This window comes from Oryzias melastigma, linkage group LG13 (assembly GCF_002922805.2).
Source record: "Oryzias melastigma strain HK-1 linkage group LG13, ASM292280v2, whole genome shotgun sequence".
Lineage (NCBI taxonomy): Eukaryota > Metazoa > Chordata > Actinopteri > Beloniformes > Adrianichthyidae > Oryzias > Oryzias melastigma.
The window spans coordinates 23,406,232-23,420,766 of record NC_050524.1 but is presented as its reverse complement, the minus strand read 5'-3'; the positions used below and the strand labels follow the sequence as shown (position 1 = coordinate 23,420,766).

Genomic DNA, 14,535 nt, shown 5'->3' with positions numbered 1-14,535 from the left:
CCGCAAAGCAGAAGCTGTCATGGCGGGGATATATTGCCTGGCGTGGCGGATGGAGGCGATGGCGTTGCTGAACTCGCTGTCAATGCTCCTGCAGTTGTAGAACTCCTGGTAGGCGTGGCGGGAGGAACCCTGGTACTCGATGCGGCTGATGCGGCAGATTCCCACGATGAGGATGATGAGCATGAGGATGAAGGCCACACACAGAGCCCCGATGATGATGTAGAGCGAGTGGCGGGGCATGTTGGTCAGCGTGTCCTCGGCGTGTGCCGGCTTCCACTGCAGGTCTAACACAGACACACACAGGGGGATGTGTGGGAGTTCGTACACTACACAAACCGCATATTTAACACTTGCTAAGACTTATGACCTTATTTTTAGAGAAGAGGGTTTTACCAGGTTTGAAGAGGTTTTTAAATTCTCTGCTTTCCAAGTTTTTCCCAAAATCATCACAGACGATAATTTCTCTCATTAAGAGCTAAGATTTAAAAACAAGTCATTTATTATTAAAATAAGTCAAAATCCTTTTGCTCCGAACTCTTGGCAATAGAAAAATGTGATTTAAGACTCAAAAACTCAAATTTTTAACTGTAATTTTTGGTTCAAAAATAAAGATATTATTTCAATATTCCATAAAGTCAGATGGATCTTCATTAACATTATTTTGGAAACAAAAATTAGATTTGTGATAGTTCGAGATTTTTTAAGGATTTATTAAGATAGGTCAGCTTGTACTAAAATGGTATTATCATTTTGTTCGCATTTTGTTCTAAAATTAGTTGTTTCCACGAACTACACTAGTTTAATAAACTACAATTAGGTACATAAAACTGAAAAAATACAAACTTTTTGCTTAGAACCATCAAAAAACGCTTCTTACTGGTTTGTATAACATTCATTTTGAAATAATTCTATCAAATGGTTTTTAGATTTATTGTTTCCTTGTTTCTAGATTTTGATTTCTTATTATAAGATTTATTAATAAGTCAAAATGACTTGCTGCATGTACAGATCATTTTACTACTTTCTGGTGAATATCTTCTTAAGATCGGTGGTCCTTTCTTTTTTTAAAGCTTTTAGGAGTTTACTGACGGATAACTTACGGATCTCACAGCTGGGTCCGACCCAGCCAGGTGGGCAGTGGCAGGTGAAGCCGTTTGATTGGTCGATGCAGGTGCCTCCATGACGACAAGGGCTGCTCTCACACTCATTGATATCAATTTCACATTTTTCTCCTGAAAAACAAGAAGTATTTTACAGCTATATAAACATCATCAGATTTGTTGTTTTTCCAGTGCAGAAGAAAAAAATGTCCTTTGCTAAATAAGATGAAAAATATATAATAAAGATTTTTTGTTGTTGTTTGTTATAAGTAAAACAAATCGGCTAATATAACTACCAGATTTGGTCTTGATAGAGTTTTTTTTAAATAAGTTGTTAAGTTTTGCCCATTTGAGTTAAAATTAAGTATTTAAATGAGCTAAAAACTCATATTTAAGTACATTACTCTGAATACTGGTCTTAAAATCAGCTTGCTTTGCTCAAAAGGATTTTAATATGTTCAAAGTTTGTATATTAAACACTTTTTCCTCAAAAAAATCTAAATTTAAACTCTATGACAGTCCTAATCTTAATTTCCAGACCATAATCATCTTAAAATCAGAATAGAATGGCACATTTAAAGATGTTTTTTTCTTCAAAATAATATACATGTTTACCTTAAACTACTTCATAGAGTGTTATCAGTCCAAAATAAAATTAAACAGGACAGCTTCTGAATACCAAATAAATATTTGGCTTAAAATAACATGTAGGGGAAAAAGATGCTCTATATTTGCTTAAAATAAGATGTTTCCAGGATCAGATGACTCCACAAGATATTTAAGATTTATCATCTTAAGACAAGTATTTAAGTATTAATAAAAACCTAACTTGAAAGTTAGTTTGGTCTCATATCAAGTGAAATAAGATGATCAAACTAGAAACTGGACACAAATATTTGGAAAGATTTCAAGTTTATGTTGTGCAAAATATTCATGGATATTTTTGAGTTGTTTGATCTTGAGAACAACTTATTTTAAGTTATGAAACACGTTTTTTAATCTTTACATATTGTTTTCAAGCAGAAGTTTTATTTGTGATGATGAAATGGTTTGTTTTAAGAAACAGATTTGATTGATTTAGGGAAACTGGAAAGCTTTATCTGATGCATAACAATTACAGATCATTTTTAAGACAAATGTATCTTAAATAAGGTGATTATAGTTTAGAAATAAGAAGTGGACTGTTGTAGCACTTAAATATGATATATTTGGAGAGTAAACGTATATAAACATACCTATTTTAAAGATATAGTACAATTTTTTGAGAAATATTTATTTTAATGATGTGTAAAATACCTTAACATAAGTGTTTATAGATTACTTTAGATTTCATTATAGACAGCATCACAACTTATTTTAAGAAACAATTTTTTCCATGGGCAGATTTTTGTATTTATTCCAAGGATAAAACATCCAGTATTCGATATTTCATGTCCTTTGAGAAGGACATTTTTTCCAGCAAAAAATAATTGTTTTTCTCAACATTTACGCAACAACAAGTTGCAGGTTTTCATGTTGATCATCTAAATGGAGATGTTACAGAGGAAGAACATCCTGCAGTTTCTGCATCACCTCGTGTCACCCTGTCCTTTAATGTTTTGGGGTCCAGTTTCAGATCATCCAACATTTCTCGCAGGAATTATCGGTTTGGTGTGTTTTTTAAATCTCTTATTGTGTCTCCCACTTTCACCACATTACAGGACCTTGCTGAATCTCCTTTGGTTCCATTGCTATTGTTTCATTGTCCTCTTTGGATTGTTCGCTGCCTTTAGGTGGTGTGTGACCCACTTTTAGCTGTGTTGCACTTCTATGCAATTTGTGTCACAGCGTCTCTTTCATTTGCGTCTCTTTGTGGTCAAGCCGCATCACTTTGTGGAGGTTTTGTGTTTCACAACGGCTGCTTTACGCTGTTTTCTTAAAGTTTGTCTCTTTTTTTTCCCTACCCATCTCTTGAGTTTTCATCTCAAGGCTCACCCAGGTATCCAGCAGCGCAGATGCAGGAGGTGTTGAGAGCCGAACTCTCACAGCGACCTCCGTTCTGGCAGTGCACCTTCAGACACGGATCCTTGTAGATTTCACAATGTTTGCCTGCAAGAGACAACCCGCCATCACTCACGCTGCGACACATTTAGTACCGCCTGGAGGCAAGGCCAAACACGAAATGTCACACACACCTTCAAACTGCGGCGTGCAGACACACTCGTAGGAATTGATGAGGTCCCTGCAGGTGGCGTAGTTCTGGCAGGGAGCAGACAGACACTCGTTGTACTCTTCTTCACAGTACAAGCCATGGTAGCCTGGATGGGACACAAAGGTCAGCGTTATTGAGCCAAACAATGTAAATATGTCCACGTGATGTAGAAACTACAGAAAGAAGGCCTTAAAGGTGTAAACTGTCAGACCTCATTTAAGCAGTTGCTTAAATGGCTTAAAAATAAAAGCCTTTTTATGACAAAGAAACATCTGTCAAAACAGGATGTTGTTGGAGGTTTCTGGCACCATCTAGTGTTCATTTAGAATCACATTCAAAGATGTTGGGTCAGAGGAGACCCGCCTGATTTATGCAGGAGTTCATTTATGAAACTAAACACCTCAGTGGTTAGGTTTAAACAGCTTCATCGCTTTCTTAAATTAACATTTAAATCTTCAGGTTTCACCTGAAGAGAATCTAATTTTTTTTCTGTATTCAAATGGTAAAACATTCGAACATGTCTTCACGTGTTTCCAGGTTACCTCGTTTAGCTGAACAAACTCCTAAAAACCCAGAACATATTTCAGTTCCTTCTGGAGAGCAGGTTTGCTTTCATCTCATCTATTTATGAGTATTTTCCACTGTTGACTAAAGGTTCGACCGTCGTCCTCTGAGCCACAGCTAAATGCATTTGGAGAGGCAGAGACAAGAATTTAATAAGGAGCCCAGTCAGAGCCCCCAGAGTGGTCTCTGTGAAATGTCAGGGAAATGTCAAGCGTCTTTCCAAGACTCTGCCGTCTTTGGGCTAGGAGACTCTCGTGTGAGCTGGATTACAGGAATCTGAGAGATGACTCTCTGCGTGTCAGCTTCGTTTCAAACGGTTAGGAGGCTTCGCCACCAGACAAGCAGGCGCGGGAATGTCTGTCAGCTCCGGCACATCAAACCTCTCCCATCAGCTGACAGGATGGAGGTCACGTTGGCGACCACCAAATACATGATGGCAAAGTAAACTAAGATAACTAGAAGTAGAAGAACTAAATATGGATTAAAGATAAAAGTGATTAAAGCCGCTGCCTGTCCTCGCTGCCCCCTTTTGATACGCTTTCACTGGCAATATTTTTCTTTTAAAATGGTGCCTTTCCTATTGGTTTTGTCTTCATAGCAACTATTTTATTTTTTGCTCGCCGGGATGTAACGGAGAGTAGTATGTCATTTTTACAAGAATCTGCAAAAGTAAATTTTTGGATTTCCTTAGCAACTGAGGTTTTTTTTGTTAACCATGCCCACATTTCTAATGTGTCCAAATAAAGTATTATATTAATTCACAATTCGCATTAAATGTACCCAATGTTTTATTAAAATTGCTCATGTAACATGGAAATGCCATTTTCGCAAGGTCACCTCTGTAATAAGTTTGAAATATTTGTTTTTGTCCTGTATTTTTCACAATCTTGGTTTAAAATCAATCAAACTGTGCTAATGCCGTTCAAAATCTACAAACTCTAAAGGCGATATATTTACCCAAGCAGCTTCCCAATAATGCTTGAGGTGACTCATCGAAATCCCTAACAAGGGCGGACTTACCACTAGGAAAAGGTGGGCAGTTGCCTGGGGCCCCCAAACACTCTGGGGCCCCAAACTGAACACTTAAAAGTGCCTTAAATAAAATTTTCACCTATTATTATTTAACTATGTCACAAAGTAAAATCCCCAAATCACTGAAATGGCACCAGACTGATGATGTGAAAGTGTTTCATCCTCCACCATCCATCTCCAGCGATGGAATATTCCAGTCAACAGCAGAGAATTCAGTTTCCCCAGAATGAGCTGAAAATTGCCCAACATGGGCAGCTTTTAGCTCCTTATTGAAATATGTTTCAACCAGTCAGGGCAGACAGGTGAAGCAGTGCCTCACCTGCCATCATGAGATGTATACCCTACTAATAATAAAATAAATATGCGTCCATTAACCTGTGTTTCATCCTAATCATTTCCTTTTATTCCTCAAAAATCACTGTTTTGCTTATTTCCTGTTCAGTTCAGTTGAAACTATTTCAGTTTTTCAGGGATTATGAAAACACTTGAATTGCTGACATTCATTCTGTCTAGTAGTGAAGAATTTATTTGACATTTTAACCTAAGTGAGGATTAAAAAAAAAAGATTTTATTTCGTGCCTTGGGCCCTCAAACTGCTAAGTCCACCACTGATCCCTTGGAGGAGGTTACATTTATAGAAAGTACTAAAAGTGATTTAAAAATTAATAAATATGGCAGACAAAAGTCAACAAAACTTAGGTTGTGATTGTAGATTTAACCTGGAGGTGTGTGTGTAACTTTGTGAAGATTGTTCACTTTCTCCAAAATTCATTTTCAAATGAATTCAAATTTTCTTGATTTTTTTTGGAAATTGTGATGATAATTTCACTCAAATGTGTAGTGAAAAAGAAAGCAATCTGGTCCCTGCAGTCCAAGACTGCTGTGGGACAGAATAATGAAAGACTACAACAAAAGACGAGGCGTTGTCATGACAATGTGAAACCATAAACACACAGTGAGAGACAGGGTTAGAACATGAGTCAGGGAGTTTTCGAAACACATTTTCTGCAAAGACATTGAAAAATAAAACTGTATCCACGACAACCAGCAGAAGAGACCCAAAGCACCAACCTGAATAAATGGAGAGCGAAAGAGTAAAATGACATCCACACGTCTCCGTGAAAGTCATCAATCCCGCCGTCCCCACAAGGTAATTGCAAGACGGCGGATAATGATGAGCTATTATTCCGCCCAATAGATTTGATCACACAGGCAGCAGCATCATCATCATCTTCATCAGCAGCAGCACCTTCATCCAGTCTAAAAATAACTCCTTACTGACCCAGATGAGTTTTACTGCTGCAGCCGGAGCCGCTGGCCACCATCACTAAGCTTTATGAGCAATCATCAGAGGCAGCAAGAGAATTTACAAGGCATCTTCAAGATGGATGACGGGGGGGAAATGTCAACCAGAACCTTGAAGGAACTGAAGGTTCATGGCGTCCCAAAGGACCAAAAGAGAAACTAAATGACTCCTCAGTAGAATGTGATGAAAGTTAAGCAGGAGAACTCCTCAACACAAAATCCAGCTGAGCAGTGGAGGTCCTGGAGAAGAATCTGTTCATAGCAGGAGTTCATGGGAACATCCATCACATTTACTCAGCTCTCCTGCAGTGAAAGTTCCAGACAAGATGAAGGTCAGATCAGAGGAAACCAGATTCACCTCAGTGAACTTTTCAACCATTATGAGATCATGATGACAAAAAGGAGACAAATCTGACACAACAACTTCATGATTTAAATCCTTTTAGCAGCAAAAGTTTGATATGAAACAAGTCACTGATCAGACATGGACTGTTACACAATATGTTCACACCAACTCTCACAGAAACACAACAAAAACACACAAAACACAAACCTAAATATACCTAACACAAGCATGGTGAAGTACAAAAACACAACAAAAACACACAAAACATAAACCTAAATATACCTAACACAAGCATGGTGAAGTACAAAAACACAACATAGACACACAAACACACAATAAACACACAAATAAACTAAAAAAACCACAACACATATCCCTAATACAATACACATACACACCACAAACATACAATAAACACAACACAAACACACAAAACATAAACCTAAATATAACTAACACAAGCATGGTGAAGTACAAAAACACAACAAAGACACACAAACACACAATAAACACAAATAAACTAAAAAACACAACACACATACCTAATACAATACACAAACATACAATAAACACAACACAAACACACAAAACATAAACACAAACATAACACAAGCACGCTGCAGCACAAAAACACAACATAAACAAACAAGCACAACACTAACACACAACAAATACAATGAAAAACACACAACACACATAGAAAATACAATACACAAACAACCACAAACACACCAATATCCTAAAAAACACAACACACATACATAATACAATACGCAAACACACCACAAACATACAATAAATACAACACAAACAGTAAACACAAACATAACACAAGCATGCTGCAGCACAAAAGCATAACATAAACATACAAACACAACCGGAACACACAAATACACATACATAGTAAAATACACAAACACAATACAATACAGAAACAAACACAATATAATACACAAACAAAACACAACACAGAACACAAACACATGTAAGGCAAACACACAAACAAACCACAAACACAACATAAGCACAGCAAGAGAAACGACACAGAACACTAAACCAGACAAACATGAGATCCCACCACAAACACAGACTAAAGCACACAAACGCATCCTGCAAACACACCACAACATACCACAAAAACACAAGCACAACCACACTGACACAGACTGTGAGTTCTGTTTCGTTTGTCCTCATTCTTGTGGTTTTCCGTGCAGGTTTGTTGTGGTTTCTCCTGGAAGGCTCCGCCCCCTCTCCGGTGGCTCTCCGTGGATTGGTGCACAGCTGCCTGCACTGGAGGTTCATGTTTTGGAGTTCTATTTAGATGTTTCTGTTTCTGCACTCAGTGCTGCTTTAGTTTAGTTCATTGGTCTATCAGTTCCTGCTCTATTAAGTCGTGCTGGTGTTGAGTTCTGTTCTGGTTGTGGATTTTACTCATCTTAAGTGGCGTTTTTTTGTTACTTAAAGACTCTGGTTTGGCGTTTGACACTCCATGACACACACTATTGTTTTCTGGTTCTTAGAGGTTTGATGTTTCATGATATAGTCACATGATCAACAGCTTCATATGAAAACTTCTGAACAATCTTTAAATTCAAAAAGCAGACATGCGTTTCCCTCACGATTCCCGTAGTGCACCACTGGTTAGGACTGAGATCTGCTCACCTGGAACACAGAGGCACCTGTAGCTGTTGCCCACGCTGCGGCACACTCCGTGGGCGCAGGGGTTCAGGGCGCAGAAGTTGACCAGCTGACCACATGTGGGGCCTGTGAAGCCTGTTGTGCAGCTACAGCCAAACCCCAGGGGGCTGGGGCCCTGAGCGTAGCAGGTACCGTTGTTGTGACAAGGGCTGGAGGCACACGGGTCCACCTTCTGCTCACAGGCGGTGCCTTGATAACCTGACAGAAAAGATTCAGGGGGAAACAAAGAAAGGAGAAGAACATGTTTAAGGATTAGAAAAATGAATTTTCCATTGAGTTGGAAGAATGATGATGATCCACTGAAGAACCTGACAGGAATAAAAAGCAGAAACAGAAGATAGAACTTTGTTGGAAATGTAGAAAAATCTAGAAAAATTAGTCCACTTTTTGGAATGACAGGATTAGTAGTAAATTGATTGAACTCTACTTCTCAAACTACCTTAAGACACAATAAACCTTTAGATTTTATCTTTAAAATTGTCTTTTTTTATTTACATAAATACAACTTTACTTGTTGTATATACTCTAGATTTTGTGTGACTTAATCTGCTCACTTGTTTAGGTATTAACCAACGAGTGACTCACTTTTCTTGCCTTTCAACTCCAAGACAAAATGCAAAGTCATTCTGAAGAGTCTCCCTCAGCTCTGCTTCTTCACCTCCCTCAGCCTCTGTCACCTGCGTCTAAACTTAACCTTCATCTTTTCTCCTCCTCCCTCGAGAGAAACCATTGTTCCGCACAAACGAGAGACTCGACTGCTTGTGCTTCAACTGCTGTGCTGCAGTGTGTGTGGGCGCCCTGATTTACTCTCCAACAGGAGTAATCCCTTTGCTGACGAAGCCGTACGGCGCGCTCCGTTGAGTAATGAACAGATCTTTCACAAGAACCCATTGATCTGTCGGAGGATCTTTGTCTGTGTGAAGAAATGTTCGTCATTTAACGGGAAGACAGAAGTGATGTGGAGAAACTTCACCACAGCTCCTCCTCTTCGTTTCCTTGAGGTTCACGAGCTCGCAGCTCCACACACGTCGGTGAATCCAAGATTTATCTGTTCTTCCTGTCTCCACTCCTCAGCTATTTATATCTTCATCTATTCTCTATTCCTCAAAGAGAGCCACAAATGTATATTTTCATCAAGAAGAAAGGAATCGTTTTATTTGATCTTCAATTTAGTCTTTCTGTGGTCTAATCTCACTCACATGGACCCTCCATTTGTTTCTTACTTTTAGAAGTAACTGACATTTATATTTAACATTTATTTTTGATGTTTACATTTAGATTTAACATTTATTATTCGCACATGACTTTGAATTTGACACTTCGATTTTTCATTTCTATTTAGCCTCCGCAGCAGTTCAGGACTGCAAGCACCAGACTGTTTTTGCATTTTTTCTCCTCGCTGCACTGTTTAGCAAAAAATTTTCCTAAAAAAACACAATAAATATACATACATAGTACCCAATCGAAATGAATAATGGACATAGTGAACAACAACCCCCGAACCCAAACAAAAAAAATCTTTGGTATCAAATACAAAATTTAACTCCTCCTTGGGATTTCAATCTATTGCCTCCTAACCCCTCAAGCATATTTAGGTAGCTTATTAGAAAAAAAACATTAAAATTAGAATTTGTAGATTTTGAACAGCGTTGAACACATTTTTACATGAATCGTTGGCTCAAGGTGACATTACAAACGATGTATATATTTTAGGAATTGAAAGTTTACTTTTGCTAATTCTTCTAAAACTTGTATAGATCTGTTTGTCACCACCAGGTAAGCAAAAAACGAAATGGTTGTTATGGAGATAAAAACCAATAAAAGGTTGTCAATTTGAAAAAAGTGTTTGTTTTTTTTTTGTTTTTTTTTTTTTAAAATTTGTCATGTGAAGGTCTGATCAGAGGAAGAGGAGGAGAACTGAGAGACAGCAGCAGCTACTGAAGTCGTTTTTACATGCTGCTCGTACAGAAATTACTTATTTTTCATTTCAGTTCAGTAAAAATAAGAGATGAGTCTGATAAGGAAAACACAGAACAAAGTGTGACTCCATTAGGACCGACTTCTTTTGCATCAAATATATTTTACATGAATTTATTCCTTTAAAAAGTTTCATTTCAATGAAAGAATTAGCTCTAATTTTGCTTGTGTGTGTTCTACTGAGAGTCACCGTTAAAGATTTTAGCCTGTACTCCTGCTGTATGAACATGTTGTGTTATTTGTGCAGGAACTAATCCAGCCTGACAGAAGTTCTTACCACAAACAAACTCATAAAAGGATGAACTTTGAGACAAACTTCTACTTTGGATTACAGTGACTCTCCCCACAGTTAGATCTAAAGTTTAAAGATTTGCTATAATTTATATTTGTGGTGTTATTAATATGTACTTGTGGCATTTTTTCTAATGATGGAGGACATGTATAAAGAAAATTAAGCCTAAAATTGGATTTATGAGTGTTTATTCATGTAAAAACGCTTATTTGTGACATAAAAAATATACTGGGCGGGCCACAAGATCCATGCTCTGAACTCTCACAGCAACAGGGAGGGGAAGAGGGGCGGGGCTGCTTCATGCCAACAGTTCGCCTGCATCTCAGAGGTGAATCGCAGATGAACTACTGCAAATCTGTAGAACTATGTCCTTGAAAACAATACAGGTTTATTGATTTAGGTTTACGATGGCATAATCATAATTAAAAGACCACTGAGAATGCTTAGAAATAGATCAAAAGAGGATCGGGGGATTTTAAGGAGTTTTTCTGTTGCTATTTTTCCTGAAATGAAAAAAAAACAATTTTGTAGGAGATCCTGCAGAAAACAGCGTTAGCATGTTTGCGTGATCTTCTAGACACTAAGGTTTGTCAGCACTCCAGCCGTGCTGCACGTTGATGGACGGTGCTGACCTTGGTGCTGAAGTAACAGACATACTCGCTTGAAATCCTCACATCTCTGCTGGATTTCAAGTTTTGATTTTTTTTTTTTTTTTAGGTGAGCAGTTTGATCTTTTCACAGTTCAGAGTGGATCTTAAAGTTAAAGTAAGACACTTGAACCTGCAGCAGAAAAATCTCTTTTATCTTTTAACTGCTGGTAAAACCTCATAACTCCACACCGCCTCCACCTGAAGTGAAGAGCTTCACACAGCAGAGGAGATGACAGCGATCAGACTGAGAGCACCTTTCTGCTCTGACCTGAACACAACGGTTAAGCCCTTTTCACACAGTGGATGTCGAGCACCGACTGTGTTTAAACTTAAAGCTTAAGGTAGAAATAAAAGACACTTTATATTAAAAAAAAAAGTTTTTTAAGCAACCAGCAGACTTACTGTTCATTTTTTAGCTCATGGAGCAGCAGGTCCACATAAATCTGAGAATTAGGCAACATTTCTTTAGTTTTCTTAAAGTTTTAAAACATCTACAATTGTTGCACAAACATGTGATTACATGGACAACAGATTTTTTGCTAAATTCCTGTCAATCTTTTCTTAAAAAGTTGCACAAAAAGATAAAAAGCAGCAAAATCATAATAAGAACTCTTTAGTTCCACTATTTTTACCAACAAAAATAAACCAACTGATTGTGTTTAAAGTGATTTTTATACCATACAACATTTTTGATCTGTTTTGTCTCACCGTAAAACATTAAAATTGAAATATCAAACATGATTAATTACTATAGGTGTAACGATTATTTTACTAATTTACTGATTTCTATTCCACCAATCCAACCAGATCCATCTATCTGACAGAAGTTGTTAATCAAATCGACCTACATTCATTAGTGGATTGCTAATAAATTGGTAATCAATCTTGGGAAATACCATTTGGATTGATGCGCATAGGTTTATCTACTATAACATAAAAAAGACCACCTGCCACTGCAGTGGACAACACACACGTATGAGGACACCAAAAATGACAAGTCCATCATCACAGTCCAATGAGTGGAAACACTTTGACTTTTGTAAAGATGTTAAAGACGTGAGACTATGTGATGTGTGATAGAATGTTCTAATAATGTTCTGTTTCTATTATTTTGATGTGAAAAAAACAAGAGTGTTCGGGAATTTATGAAACTAAAATATGAATGAATTTGACATTGAATCTTCTTTACTTGTTTGTTTATGCATATATTCAATTTACACTTGATTATCTCACAAGAAATAGAAGGAATCTGGAAAATGTCACCAGCACTCTTTGTTACCAGGTATTTATCTTGTCTTAAAATAATAATTCTTGTTAAGACCATTGTTCTTATCACATTGGCAGATGTTTTTGCTTATGTAATTCTTGTGCTATCCTAGACATGTTTACATTAAAAGTGGGGTCATCTGGACCCCACAAGACAGTAAACTGAACTTTTTTTTAGGATTTTTTAGCAGATAAAATCAAATATATATGTAAGGGTGGGGTCATCTGGACCTCATAAGAGAGCACGAGAGTTAAAGAAAATTGCCCATGTGGTAAACATTTTTTACTTATTTCTATTAGGGGTCTGTTTTTGGAGTGTTGATAGTTTCTGAAGTGTTCTGATGACACCAAAGTCAGTCAATGTCAGTAAATTACTGACTGTCAGTTAATAAATGACTGTTTTTTACACTGTAAATCTATCTTGTAACAATTTCTTAGCACATATTTGTGCAATTCCACATTTAGCTGAACAATATTAGCTGTTACAGAACCTCACTTTACCCATCAGTTCTTCTGTCTAACATTGTCACCATTCTGACTCCGTTCATTCCCTGGATTCTACTTAAAGCAGAGCAGACCGTTGACAAATGCACAATTTTGTTGAGACAAATTTTCCCTGATGTAGCTCACAAAGACAAAAACTAATTACGTATCACAGATTAAAACACATAAATAAGTTTGACTGGATTTGATTCCAGAATCTTCCTACCTTCAGGACAGTAGCACCTGGGCCCAGCCAGGCTGCTGAAGCAGGTGGCTCCGTTCCTGCAGGGCTGGGAGAGGCAGTGGTCAACCTGCTGCTGGCAGCGCTCCCCTTCATATCCTGGCAAACAGACATTTCATCGGTTCAGAAGCAGAGTTCTGAATGTGGTCGAGGCTTCTCTCCCCTAATCAGGTCTTTGTCAGAACAATAGATGATGACTCACAATCTGAGGTCACCTCTGACAATTAAAGTCTTACCAGAAGGTCAGGCTTTGAAGCTTCTGCTCCAAAAGGAGCCTGTCAAGATCAAAGCTTGTTCATGCTCTGTGATGTCTTCTCATTCAGACATTTCTTGTGTTAAAGGAACCACAGAAGGTGCAACTCTAATTTCACACTCACTCACTGGGTTTCAAATAATTGAGAAGCAACTCACCTGGCTGGCAGGTGCAGGTAAAGTTGCGTCCTTCACCGCCTTGTCGGACGTCTGTGCAGGAGCCATTGTTGCGACAAGGTCGACGATGGCAGGCGTCGAACTCCTCGCAAAAGATTCCCGTGTAGCCGTCCTCGCACTCGCAGAAGAAGGTGCTCTAAAGGTCAGAAACGGGAGAATTTCAGAAAAATGTAAATTTAACTCAAATGAAAATCTTGTTTTTTGAGTTTTTAACACATATATGTGTTATTGTCCTCATGTGAGAGAACAAATTTAATTTTTGCATTTCTGAGAATTTTTTTTTCTCTTTTAAATTCAGTATTTAGGGTGTTGGGTGTTTTTCTGCTCTCATCCTTGATGCTGCAGGACGGTTTTCCGGTTTCTCTTCACGTTTTATTGCTCCTTGCAGCATCCGGGATCAGACAAAATTCTCAGGATGCTAAAAACGCTTCCTGTTATGCCCTCTGTAATCCTTTAGGAAGACAAATAAAACGCTGCATCCTCACAGCTCTCATCCTACAGTTCCCTTTGAAGAACTCAAGATAAATATCAAAGTTTAAGGTTAAGCTGCATTCGAAATGCGTATAAAAGCAATGTTTTGTTCAATTTTATCAAGTGCTTTTTATTCATAAAAGCTGAACTCAAAGGATTAAAAAAAAAAACAAGTCTCATTCAAATTCTAATTCTTTGATCTCAAAGCGTCTTTAACCCTTTAACTCCTGAGGCGTCACCGGTAATGTTTAAACACAAACATTTTTAACATACTGTAACTTCTTAACCATTTACACAATCAACGTCATTTGACGTAGATTCTGAAGGAGAAAAGCGGCCGCTTTTCTCCTTCAAAATCTACTAAAATGACATTTATCGTGTTAACAATTTAAAAATTACAGACAAAAAAAAAGAGTGGTTCTGATGCCTCACCTCAGAGGGCTGCGTAATGCATTTGCCTTTCCCGGAGCACTGAGGGTCGCTGAAGCTG

The 14,535-nt window shown here is 37.8% G+C and overlaps 1 protein-coding gene across 1 annotated transcript in view; it reads right to left on the bottom strand.

Annotated features, from left to right (window-relative positions):
- dner (delta/notch-like EGF repeat containing) overlaps positions 1-14,535 on the bottom strand; it is a 52,791-nt gene that overhangs the window by 2,569 nt on the left and 35,687 nt on the right. Inside the window, exons 8-14 of the mRNA XM_036214778.1 lie at positions 13,557-13,710; positions 13,131-13,244; positions 8,201-8,434; positions 3,275-3,397; positions 3,075-3,188; positions 1,101-1,232; positions 38-284 (exon numbers count right to left, since the gene is read on the bottom strand). Of these exons, the coding sequence (XP_036070671.1) occupies positions 38-284; positions 1,101-1,232; positions 3,075-3,188; positions 3,275-3,397; positions 8,201-8,434; positions 13,131-13,244; positions 13,557-13,710 (1,118 nt within the window). The remainder of the gene's footprint in view (positions 1-37; positions 285-1,100; positions 1,233-3,074; positions 3,189-3,274; positions 3,398-8,200; positions 8,435-13,130; positions 13,245-13,556; positions 13,711-14,535) is intronic.